The sequence below is a fragment of the Populus alba genome, chromosome 14, assembly GCF_005239225.2.
Source record: "Populus alba chromosome 14, ASM523922v2, whole genome shotgun sequence".
In the NCBI taxonomy this organism is placed as follows: domain Eukaryota; kingdom Viridiplantae; phylum Streptophyta; class Magnoliopsida; order Malpighiales; family Salicaceae; genus Populus; species Populus alba.
In genome coordinates this window covers 19,127,188-19,141,290 of record NC_133297.1, presented here as the reverse complement: position 1 = coordinate 19,141,290, position 14,103 = coordinate 19,127,188, and the positions used below count along the sequence as shown (strand labels likewise).

Below are 14,103 nucleotides of genomic sequence, written 5' to 3'. Positions count from 1 at the left end.
CCGTTTCGCATGTGCAGCAAACGGAACGGAGCCACCGGTGTGTGTTGTGACCGAGCCATGAATTGGCCAGCATCGGACTGTGAGCATCGTGTGAACCGCTCAGACATCACGTGCTGAAGATAGTGCGGCCATATATCTTCTGGGATGTATATCGGTTTGAAATCCCTCCAAACCGCAACATCGTTCCAGCCTTGGAACCCCTTATCCCTCGCAGTTTTTTTGCCTTTTTTTGGGTATCGTACCAAAAATCACGCAACCTAATTCACACAAGCAAAAATTACATTTCGAAACATAAATTTTTATGTAAAAAAAAGTTGTATTGTTTTCGATGTTACCTAATTGTCGCGTGATTTTCCCACACCCTCGTCACAACAGTGTTATGTTCATCGTCCCAGCAGAATCGATGCTGTGTATAAAAAATTAATTTTTTAAAATGTTAATAATTTATTTACAATTATATGTAGAATTTATTAGAAATAAGCTGAAAATTATATATTAACACGAACCTCAAATCTGCGAAACCATGCATTGATTTGAGGCATCCATTCAGGATGCCTGGATATCTGACTCCATTGAAACAATGGAATATCCATCGACGCTTTAAATGCCGATGATATTACTCGGGCGGCCTCAATGTTTGTGAACCTGAAAAGAAATGAAATTAATAAAATAGTGATTACTTCGTAAATTATGTTTTAATTTTTTTTTTTTTTTAAAAAAAAACTAAAACCTTAACAAACTTACTTTGAAAGATCTTCCTTCCACTGTGCCTCGTACTTGCGGGAAAATTGATTCCGCTGCGAAGGCACGCCGCTTCTACGATGTGAAACATCGCTGGAAGAGGCAGCATCGGTTGACGGCCTAGGTGGTGTAGGTGCCTCTTCTTAAGAGGCACCTAAGGAAATATCAGCATCGCTGCTAGACGAACTTGATTCGACTGGTCGTGTAGCTTTGGTTTTCATTCTGCGCATCTAAATAATTTTATATAAATAATTATATAATTAAATTCAAAAGTTAAAAAAAAATTCGGCAGCACCTCCCCTATACTGGATACTACCCAAATCCACAAACCTGCAACTTTTAACAATAGCCACAACCAATTGACCCAATCTATACTAATTATTCCAACATATTCAATTAATAATCCTAAGGTAAATTCAACATTAACAATTACAATTCAACAAATTATTCAATAATTATGTCAATACAACAAAACTATAAATTCAAAATAAATAGAAACAATCATCCATAAATCATCAAGTTAGAGTAAAATTAATATTTCTTCCAACATATTCAATTACTAAATCTAAGATAAATTCAACATTAACAATATTAATTCAACAAATTATTAAATAATTATGGCAATACAACAATAAAATATATTCAATAAATTAAAAACAATTAAAAACATATGCAATTACTAATTATTCTAACAAATGCAATTACTAATTCTAAGGTAAATTCAACATTAACAATATTAATTCAACAAATTAATCAATAATTATATATGGCAATACAACAATAAATTATATTCAATAAATTAAAAAATATATATAGACTAACAATTAAAATCAATGGAAATAATTAAACACAAATCATGCAATAATAGAGTAATTAAAATTACTAATTATTCTAACATAGTCAATTACTAATTCTAAGTTAAATTCAACTTTAACAAAAAATATTCAACAAATTAACTAATAACAATTATGACAACACAACAATAAAAAATATTCAAAAAATTCAAAAAAAAAAAACCTACATCAAGAAAAGGAACGAAATATACGTACCTTAATAATGTGTCCAATTCAAAACTTTATTTACATTACAAAAAAATACACCAAAATAACAAAAATAAAAACAACTAAAAATAAAATAAAATAAAATAGAAAAAACCACATACCTTTATTCAAATCTTGCAAGAGATTCAAGATGAAAGCCTTGAAGGATTGAGAGAAAAAAACTGAAAATTATAGGGCAGCGGAGGAGAACAAAAAATTAGGCGAAGCGGCGGGCGCTGGAAGTTATAGGTTATATGGCAGATTTACCGACGGATATTAAAAAAATATTATTAATTTTTTAAATCCGTCGGTAACAGGTCAAAAATCCGTCGGTAAGTTTTGAATTTCGCACCGAAATTTTAAATTACCCTCTATATTTTTCGCGGTCTATCGGTGATTCCGTCGGTAATCTAACATATTCCGTCGGTATTAGCGTCGAAAAATCCGTCGGTGTCTCCGTCGGTGATTGTGGTATTTTGTTGTAATTACTTTCGAACTCTCTGTGAGATACCGACGGATGGAGGTTCGTCGGTGTTGCTGTCGGTGATTCTGGTATTTTGTTGTAATTATTTTCGAACTCTCTGTGAGATACCGACGGATGGAGGTTCGTCGGTGTTGCTGTCGGTGATTATGGTATTTTGTTGTAATTATTTTCGAACTCTCTGTGAGATACCAACGGATGGAGGTCCGTCGGTGTTGCTGTCAGTGATTGTGGCATTTTGTTGTAAGTATTTTTGAACTCTCTGTGAGATGCCGACGGAATATAATCCGTCGGTGTAGGTGTCGGTGAATCCGTCGGTGATGGCGTCGGTGATTGTGGCATTTCGCGTAATTAAGTTCGAACTCTCTGTGAGATGCCGACGAATGTTTATTCGTCGGTATGGACGTCGGTGAGTTTGCATTTTGCAGGAAAGGTTGTATTTGTATTGCCTATTTACCTTCCTGCAAAAACTTAACTGATAAACTATCCATCGCATAAAACAATAACAACATTGCTTAAACAGTAAATATTTTGTTTTACAAAATATATTATCCATAATCTAAATTACATGAGAAAAATAGTTTTACATAAGACTTCATTTTGATTGTTAGTCGGAATTTTCTTCTTCTTCCTCATCAATTGAATTGTCATCATCTTCATCGCAATCTTCAATATGGATATCATCTTCTTCATCGACATTTTCTTGTCCGCTAGAGCTCAGAACAACATTCAACTCCTCTCCCTCAATATCAACAAGACTATCATCAAAAACTCGAAAATTTGAATTTTCTTCCAATTCAATCGAAGGAGGAACTCGATATGATTCAACCAACTCACGAACTTGAAAGACTTCATTTCGCACACTTGTGTCTTCGTTCTCATCCTGAACAACCTCGACACGACCCCGTGGTTTCGTTTTTAAAATGGACAACCAATCAACTCTTGATCGATCCTTTCTAAATGAAGGGGTGTATGTGTAATAAACTTGTTGACATTGCTTTGCGAAAACAAAGACATCGTTTATGTTGTGGAGTCTAGCTTTTGAGTTGATTTCGACCAGACCATGGTGCGGATCAACTCTGATTCCTCGTAATCCTCCATAAACCCTTTGTGTAAAAGATGCATCATTACAACATCTGGATGCAGATACTTTTTATTTTGACACTTCTTGCATGGACACCTAATACCGCCTCCAGTAAAATTTCTAGGAATAGATGTTGCGAAATTAATAAAACTCTGAACCCCGTTACAATAATCCATCCTCCGCAATCCTTGGGGTGAATCTAGATACATCCATGAACGATCATCCATGACTTCTATCGAACCTCTATAAAATTATGATGACATCATGTATAAATTAATTAACGAAGTTAGGTAAATAAACTTGTAAAAATATTACTTTACCTCGAGATTATCCAACAAACCAATCACAACTTCTCATAAATATTAAATATTCATTATCATTTATCAACGTCCATACAAATTAATATATATATATATATATATATATATATATATATATATATAAATTAACAGAAATTACCACTCTGCAATACCATCGATAAAACTTTAAAAGGACCCATTAAGCAAGCTATTAATTATTTCAAAGCATAACATGTAATTCGGTAATTCCACAAAGTTTTAACAATTTACAAACAAATACAATCTTACAAAATCTAAAACAAACCACAACAGGTATAAAATTATACATTCATATACTAGTTACAAGTTTGTTTGAGAAATAACAATAAAACATGTACATCTACTAACAAAAATACATATACTAAGAAAAAAAAATTGACATTTAAATGTTAAAATTTAAAAAGATAGAATTACTTACAAAAATTGATAAAATCCGTCAGTAAATCAGAACACGGATGCTGTGACCACAAAACTTCAAGAAATACAACTTGTTGTGCTGAAATGAGGAAGATTTTTGTTTGGGGGCGAGGGGGAGCTGGTTATTTGCAGATGGGGAGACTTAGGATTAGGAATAAGAAGGAGAAATGGGGGAGGAGAGTGTCGGCAGAGTGGCCATATATTCACTTTTACCAACGGAATCACTGACGGAATAACATTGTCGGTGAATACGTTGGTGACTCCGTCGGTAATTCTAACGGTAAATAGACACGTCACCGTATGGAACTGCTTTTCAAATCCCTCGATGATTCCGTCGATATTTTTTACGGTGCACCGGTCACGTCACCTGTACGGATCTGACATTTCAAATCCGTTGGTGATTCCGTTGGTATTGTTGACGGTGAACCGGTCCGATCACGCATACGGGTCCCCAGTTTTTAATCCGTCGGTGATTCTGTTAGAAAAATCACCCGCCAAAACCTTCGCGCCAGCTACCCACCCTTTTTTCATTAATTCTGAACTTTCCGTCCGTAATTCGGTCAGTAATTACCAATGAAATATAACCATCGGTAATTACCGACCGAATTACAGACATAAATATTATGTCGGTGATTTCGACCGCAAAATACCGACAGAAATATTCCGTTGGTATTTAGCGAATTTCTGGTAGTGTCTAACGTTAAACAGCCTTAGAGACATAGGCAGCAAAGTTAGAGTGATCAGTAGTCCATCACGGTACATAGACTAGGAAGGTCGACTCAGTCAGGAGCTAACTCAAATAGGGGACGACCTATAGTGCAAAATAAAAGGGATTAAGGGAGGGTTTTCCATATGACCAGGAGGATGTCGGAGCAACATCAGATGTGATGGCAGGTATGTTGTAAATGAATGACTATCAAATGCATGTTTTGATTGATTATGGTGCTACTCACTCCTTTATATCAAATAAAAATGTAACCAAATTAAGTAAGGAAATAAAAAGAGTAAAAAAAGGATTTAGTATTGGGACACCTTTGGGTGAAACTGTGGAAACCAATGTTGTATTCGAAGGGATGGAAATTAACATTAATGGGTGTGAACTAGAAGCGTATTTAATACCCCTGGAATTAAGTCATTTTGATATAATTCTAGGTATGAATTGTTTAGGCAAAAATAAGGCTCGTCTAGACTGCTTTAAAAAAACAGTAACCTTCCAAGGGGCTAAGGGTGAAAGGTATTTAAAGGGGAGATAATTTCCAACTTTACAAATATAATCTCGGTTATAGATGGGAGAAAACTGTTAAAGAAAGGTTGTACAACATACCTTGCCTATGTGATAAATTCAAAAAACGGTAAAATAAGATTGTCTGACATTCCAATTGTGAGGGAATTTTTGAATGTATTTCCGGAAGAATTGCTAGGACTACCCCCAGAAAGTGAAGTTGAAGTCACCATCGACATATTGCCTAAGGTGTCTACCATAGCCCAACCACCGTATAGAATGGCCCCAAAAGAATTGGATGAGTTGAAAATTCAATTGCAGGAGCTCTTAGACAAAGGGTTCATACGACCAAGCAACTAACCTTAGGGGGCACCCGTATTATTTGTGAAGAAGAAAGATGGAACGTTGAGGCTTTGCAAGATTACCATCAACTGAATAAAGTGACAGTAAAGAACAGATATTTGCTTTCGCGGATAGATGATTTGTTCGATCAGTCGATGGGTGCTAAAGTATTCTCAAAGATTGATTTAAGATTAAGATACTACCAGATGCAAATCAAAGGGCAAGATGTGGCACAAATTGCCTTCAGAACTCGCTATGGACACTTTCAGTTCTTGGCATTACCCTTTGGATTAACTAATGCTCCAACAATTTTTATGGATTTAATGAATCGAGTATTCCAACCATACCTTGATAAATTTGTTGTCGTATTCATCGATGACATCTTGGTTTACTCCAAATCCTATAAGGAGCATGAATAGAACCTGAGATAGGCACTCAGACTCTGAAGAGCCGCCAGCTTTATGCCAAGTTGGATAAATGTAACTTTTGGTTACAAGAAGTTAACTTTTTAGGGCATATAGTGTCTTCAGAAGGCATTTTTATGGATCCTCAGAAGGTGTAAGCAATTTTGAGATGGGAAAGGCCTACTACGGTAACTAAAATTCATAGTTTGCTTGGATTGGCAGGGTATTATAGAAGGTTTATCGAAGGTTTTTCAACAATAGCAACTCCATTGACACGACTCACCAGGAAGAACATGAGATGGGAGTGGTCAAAGAAGTGCAAAGAGAGCTTTCAAGAATTGAAGAGAAGGCTAACTACTGCCCCCGTACTAATCCTTCCATCTAGAACAGAAGGCCTTGTAGTCTACAGTGATGCCTTAAGAAAAGGACTGGGTTATGTCCTAATGCAGAATGGAAAAGTAGTTGCCCATGCATCCAGACAACTGAAGACTCATGAAATCAACTTCCCAGTTCATGACTTAGAAGTGGAAGCAGTAGTTTTTGCCTTACGAGTATGGAGGCACTGCTTATACGGATCCCAGGTTCAAATTTTCATGAATCATAAGAACCTTAAATATCTAATGTCGTAGAAGGAGTTGAACCTGAGACAACGGAGATGGGTAGAATTAATTAAAGATTACAACTATATTATAGATTATCATTTAAGAAAAACGAATGTAGTCGCGAATGCTCTCAACCGTAAAGACAAGGCGATTAGGGGTGGACTAGCAATTTGGAATTACAAAACCATGAGTGAGCTAAAGAGATTGGGGGCAGTATTAAATGTGAGTTCGGAAGGATCCTTAATGGCTCAATTAAGGATCTCGAGAGCAAATATTAGAGGCACAACAACTTGATGATGAAGTGTCAGAAGTAAGAATCAAACTGGAATCGAGGGGTGAAACTCTTTTTTGAATGGGTGATGATGGAATAATGATGTTAGGGCAACGTATATATGTACCTGATAACAAAGCCCTTAAACAAAGGTTACTACGAAAGGCCCGTGAGTCTAAGTTCATTGTACATCCAGATAGTACTAAGATGTACCAGAATCTCAAATAGTACTACTCATGGCCAAATATGAGAAAAGAAGTGGCTGGTTACGTGGCAAAATATAGTATTTGCCAACAAGTAAAAGTAGAACACCGAAACCTGACAGGGCTATTACTGTAAACCCTAAGAAAAATAAATAAATAAAAGTGAAGAAATTCGTGCATATGGTTAAATAAAAATCAGGAATTCATAAATTTTTTAATATGAATTTCCGGGTGAAATAATTTGAGATATGATAATGAACCCGGTACTGTTGAGGGTTGGATTTAATTGAAGAGAAAAAAAATACACTTAAAAGAAAAGGGGGGCCTAAATGCAAATAAGGAAAAATATAGAGTATAAATACTCTCTCCCCACCAAAACAAAATCTGTAAGAACCATAAGGAGAGAAGATAGGGAGTTTTATACCCATTCTTGAGAAATCAAGAGAGAAACACTAACATTTCAAGAACCCATCCAAGATTTAGAGCTTGTAATGGGATAAACACTTGAGAGTAAAGGATTACCAAGAATTTGAACAAGAAGAAAAGAAAGGAGGGAGTTTAAAATCTTCAACTGGTTGAAGATCAATATCTTAATTTGTACCGGGCAAGGTATTCTAAACATGATATTAAAAAAAATCATTTTTAAATTCGATAAAGAATTGATGCCTTGATATTGAATCATAGGTTAGGGTTCTTAGACATAAATTGGGGATAAAGTACTTATTGTTGAGATTAAGTTAATTTATGTGTGTGGTATGTAGTTTATGAAAGTATTGTGTGAATGGGAGGGGGAGACAAATCTGGACAACTTGATTGCTGACTTTCGGTGAGATTTTGGATAGGAGGATGAGGGAATTAGGATTAGATTCTTTATAGAAATTGTAGATTTGAATGTTTGATTACCAAGGAAACTCGTCTTGCTCAATTTGGAGATGTAGAACTCCAGTTATGGGTTACCAACCGACACTAAGTTGTGATTGATTATGTAGGGCAGTAGGACTGATTAGTTGATGATCAATTTTGACTATCTTGGAGGCAGAACTGGGTTCTCCTTTCTTCAGAGAACTGGTAGCCTCGTGTCTTAGCTTTCTAACGAGATCAATCTCACGTAAAATGGAGTTTTAGAACTTTAGATATAGTTAAAAATCTGATGAGTGTTCAGACAGTAACAATTCAAAGTCAGACAATAACAGTTGGAAATTGGACAGTAACAGTTCAAAGTTAGATAGTAACGGTTCAAAGTCAGACAGTAACAGTTGGAAATTGGACAATAATAGTTCAAAGTTAGACATTAATGGTTCAAAGTCAGACAGTAACAGTTGGGAATTGAATAGTTACAGTTCAAAATTAGACAGTAACAGTTGGAAATTGGACAGTAACAATAGACTTTCACGTGAATGCTATAAATAAGAATATAAAAGAATTGAGTTATACGAACGCTTACACATTGACATACTAACTTTGAAAATATACATGATATATGTATGTATGTTATTATGAGGAAATGAACATGCATAGAAAGTAACATATGAGTAATGGATGAATATGAATTCTCTATAATATCGGCTTGAAGGAGTCATAACCAAAAAACTTCCTTGTGATTCAAGAGGAGCAACCGGGATTGGATCTTCTGTTAGGGGAGGTCACGAGACATGCGAAGCAGGTGCGTGATTTTCCTCCTATTTGCACTTATATAATTTAAAATTCATCTGGTGAATGCAATTACAATAAATGTCGTGTTCAATGTAAATAAAATCTAGCGTAAATACAAGATTAGCTTCGGCTAATGGCATCCGCGATAAGATTGCCAGGATATGATTTACAAGATTAGCTTCGGCTAATGGCATCTATGATAGGATTGCATCTGTGATAGGATTGCCGGGAGATGATTTACAAGATTAGCTTCGGCTAGTGGCATCCACGATAGGATTGCAGGGAGATGATGTACAAGATTAGCTTCGGCTAATGGCATCCGTGATAGGATTGCCGGGATCTGAACTACAAGATTTGCTTCGGCTAATGGCATCCGTGATAGGATCACCAGGGAATGGATTACAAGATTAGACCTTGCAAGGTCACCCAGTTCATGCAAGTAAATAAGATTATTCAATTAAGAATATACAAATGAGTGTTAATTGGATTTAAAAAATTTGCAAGCAAAATATAAGTTCTCTCTTAGAATTCTTATGGTTCGATAGAAAGTTAATACTTCATTTGTATTTATTACATGAGCATACATATATTCTTTATCAACATAATGGTATATTTATTTATGTAACAGGTCCATCAAACATCCAGTAAGATCATTAGTTTAGGACTCTACTTTGTGAAGCTTATGTAAATATTTAACTTAAACAAAAAGGAATTAACGTGTTTATGTAGTATACTTTTGTGTAAACCTTAATGTATTTATAAAAGTTCAGCTTAGCATTTAGTATTTTAGTTATCTTGTAACTAACCCTTTTGAAATATTTAGGAACACTTATTATTTTGTAAATACTTTCTTTGTATGTTAGTATTCCTTTTCTCTTAAATTTTATGATATGATGTTTTGACTATGTTCATATTGATCATACTCGTAGGATATATATATTGTGTGGAATTATGAGGTTTGATATAAGGTCCGGAATTATGGAACCTTGTGATGATGGGTTGATTGAGTAAATTGATAGTAGTTGATAACTTGGGATGTCCTAAATGCAAAAGAAACTCTACTGAATGTTTTTTTTTTTTTAAATCCACCCTCAAATAAAGAGGATATGTTGTGATATTTTAACATTGATTGAGTCGTATAGTCAGACTGTTACAGTTGGTATCAGAGCCCTGGTATAGGTTCTGGGAAGAAATCAAAAGAGGTTGTTGATGTTCATTAATTTATTGCACGATGGTACGTACCCGTCAAGAGATTAGAACAAATCTCTCCTTTGTAGGGAGGGGGAATAGAAATATAGATTTTTCTGAGGGGCAAGAAGAGAGTCGTTTGGAAGATACTGCTTCACATGCACCGATAGTATCGACTCAAGTAGGGCATGAAGAATCGTCGGGGCCTCAAATTAGACAGGCACCAAGGCAAATTGGGGATCTTTGGCTAACCATGTCAGCCCCATGGGAACGAGTAGAGGAGCCCCCTCAGACTACACCTGCAGGGCCATCTGTTTCTTATGTTGATCCGATGCTCTTGGCCCAGCTAGTCAAAGCAGTAATGGAAGGTATGGCTAATGCTGCCACTCCTATGCTAGCACCCCCACCTGCACCCATCATACCAACCGTTTCAGAAGCAGCTACAACTATTAATGACGTGGGACAACTAGTTTGTTTGGTGAAAAGTATGAGAGAAATGGGTTGTGAACCCTACTAAGGTGAACAGAATGCTGAAGTGGTGGGAAGGTGGATTAGAAAGGTGGAGAAAGCCATGGCTCAAATTAAGATACCACATGATCTGCGGGTAGATTATGCTACTTAATTACTATCAGAAGGTGTTATGACTTGGTGGGAGACAGTTCAGTTGAGGAGGGCTACAGAAACCCTATCCTAGGATGATTTGAGGATAGGGTTTGAGAATCAATATTACTCCAAATATCATCGGAAGATGAAAGAACAGGAATTCCTAGCCTTGAGACAGGAGGGAATGTTAGTACTTGAGTATGAGAGAAGATTTCATGACCTCTCACTATTTGCACCACATTATGTCCCATCAGAACAACAATGATAGAAAAGTTAAGGGATGGCTTCAGACAAGAATTGAAGCAGGGGTTGATTGCTTTGCAATTCAGGACAGTAAGGGAACTGATTGAAGCAGCACAGGCCTTGGAGGCTTGTATGGAAGAAGGACAACAGAGTCATGGAGGTGCAGGAAAGCGAAAGGATATGGAATTTTTAGGTAGGCCGCCGCTTCCAAAGATAGGTAGAGGCGAACGGTTCCTTCAATTCAAAAAGAAAGGGGGGACGTCAACTAGCTTCTGACAAGATATCGGTGGGAGGTCGGGAAGTGGTCAAACCCGCTCTAGGGCTATAACTGCGAGGGGGCCTAAAGATCATAAGGAAATTGTCTACCCTCGATGTGCTCAACAAAGACACCCTAGGAGTTGTATGGTTTCTCCTGGACGATGCTATATATGTCAAGGAGAAGGTCATAAGTGGAAAACCTGTCAGTACTTGGGAAGAGGATGTCATCACTGTGGTGAGAAGGGTCACTTTAAAAGGGAATGCCCCCATTTAAGCACTGAACAACCTCAGAGACATAGGCAGCAAAGCTAGAGTCATCAGCAGTCCATCACAGTAAACAAACCGGGAAGGTCGACTCAGTCAGGAGCTAACTCAAATAGGGGACGACCCAGAGTGCAAAATGAAAGGGATCAAGAAAGGGTTTTCCATATGAACCAAGAGGATGTCAAAGCAGCATCAAATGTGGTGGCAGGTATGCTGCAAATGAATTACTATCAAATGCATGTTTTGTTTGATTCTGGTGCCATCACTCCTTTATAGCAAATAAAAGTGTAACCAAATTGAGTAAAGAAACAAAAAGGGTAGAAAAAGGATTTATTATTGGGACACCTTTGGGTGAAACTGTGGAAACAAATGTTGTATTCGAAGGGGTGGGAATTAACATTAATGGGTGTGAACTAGAAGCAGATTTAATACCCCTAGAATTAAGTGATTTTGATATAATTCTAGGTATGAATTGGTTGGGAAAAAATAAAGCTCGTCTAGACTGCTTTACAAAAACAGTAACCTTCCAAGGGGCTAAGGGTGAAACAATGGTCTTTAAGGTGGAGAGAATTTCTAGCTTTACAAATATGATCTCGGGTATGGTCGTGAGAAAACTACTAAAGAAAGGTTGTACAGCATACCTTGCCTATGTGATAAATTCGGAAAAGGGTAAAATAGGACTGTCTGACATTCCAATTGTGAGGGAATTTCTAGATGTATTTCCGGAAGAATTGCTAGGACTACCCCCAGAAAGAGAAGTTGAAGTTACCATCGACATATTGCCTAGGGTGTCTCCTATAGCCCAACCACCATATAGAATGGCCCCAAAAGAATTGGATGAGTTGAAAATTCAATTGCAGGAGCTCTTAGACAAAGGGTTCATACGACCAAGCAACTCACCTTAGGGGGCACCCATATTATTTATGAAGAAGAAAGATGGAACGTTGAGGCTTTGCATAGATTACTGTCAGCTGAATAAAGTGACGGTAAAGAACAGATATCCACTTTCGCGGATAGATAATTTGTTCGATCAGTTGAAGGGTGCCAAAGTATTCTCAAAGATTGATTTAAGATCAGGATACTAGCAAATGCGAATCAAGGGGTAAGGTGTGCCGAAAACTGCCTTCAGAACTCGCTACGGACACTTTGAGTTTTTAGTGCTACCCTTTGGATTAACTAATGCTCCAGCACTTTTTATGGATTTAATGAACCGAGTATTCCAACCATACCTTGATAAGTTTGTTGTTGTATTCATCGATGACATCTTGGTTTACTATAAATTCTATGAGGAGCATGAACAACACCTGAGACATACACTACAGACTCTAAAAAGCTGCCAGTTGTATACCAAGTTGGATAAATGTGACTTCTGGTTAAAAGAAGTTACCTTTTTAGGGCATGTGGTGTCTTCAAAAGGCATTTTTGTGGACCCTCAGAAGGTGGAAACAATTTTGAGATGGGAAAGGCCTACTACGGTAACTGAAATTTGTAGTTTTCTTGGATTGGCAGGGTATTATAGAAGATTTATCGAAGGGTTTTCAACGATATCAACTCCATTGACATGACTCACCAGGAAGAACATGAGATGTGAATGGTCAAAGGAGTGCGATGAGAGCTTTCAAGAATTAAAGAGAAGACTTCCCAATGCCCCCATACTAATCCTTCCATCCAGAATAGAAGGCTTTGTAGTCTATATTGATGCTTCAAGAAAAGGATTGGGTTGTGTTCTAATGCAGCATGGAAAAGTAGTTGCCTATGCATCGAGACAACTGAAGACTTATGAACTCAACTACCTAGTTCATGACTTAGAATTGACAGCAATAGTTTTTGCTTTACGAGTATGGAGGAACTACTTATACGGATCCCGGGTTCAATTTTTCACGGATCATAAGAGCCTTAAATATCTAATGTCACAGAAGGAGTTGAATATGCGACAACGGAGATGGGCAGAATTAATTAAAGATTACGACTGTATTATAGATTATCATCCAAAAAAAACGAATGTAGTCACGGATGCTCTTAGCCGTAAAGACAAGGCAATTAGGGGTGGACCAACGACTTGGAATGAGGAAACTATGATTGGACTAAAGAGATTGGGGGCAGTATTAAGTGTTAGTCCGAAAGGATCCTTAATGGCTCAACTAAGGGTGAAGTCAGGATATCGAGAGCAAATATTAGAGGCACAACAACTTGATGATGAGGTGTTAAAAGTAAGAATCAAACTAGAATCGGGGGGTGAAACTCTTTTTCGAATGGGTGATGATGGAATAGTGATGTTGGGGCGACGTGTGTATGTGCCTGACAACAGAACCCTTAAACAAAAGTTACTACGAGAGGCTCACGAGTCTAAGTTCACTGTACATCCAGGTAGTACTAAGATGTACCAGGATCTGAAATAGTACTACTGGTGGCCAAATATGAGAAAAGAAGTGGCTGATTCCGTGGAAAAATATAGTATTTGCCAACAAGTAAAAGTAGAACACCGAAAATCGGCAGGGCTGCTATAACCATTACCAGTCCCTGAGTGGAAGTGGGAGATGATCATAATGGACTTTGTGTCGGGACTACCCAGAGGAAAGAGGGGAAATGATGCATTCTGGGTCATTGTGGATCGACTAACTAAGTCTGCCCTTTTACTACCAGTAAATATGACAGATCTAGTCAACAAGTTGGCTAAGATTTATGTGAACGAAGTTGTAAGGCTACATGGAGTCCCAACATCAATTGTTTTAGACCGAGACCCAAGATT

The 14,103-nt window shown here is 37.1% G+C and overlaps 1 protein-coding gene across 1 annotated transcript in view; it reads left to right on the top strand.

Annotated features, from left to right (window-relative positions):
• The window catches only part of LOC118039472 (glucan endo-1,3-beta-glucosidase 7), an 84,589-nt gene that overhangs the window by 8,516 nt on the left and 61,970 nt on the right, over nucleotides 1-14,103 (top strand). Inside the window, 1 exon segment of the mRNA XM_073404609.1 lies at nucleotides 10,267-10,299. Within this exon segment, the coding sequence (XP_073260710.1) occupies nucleotides 10,267-10,299 (33 nt within the window).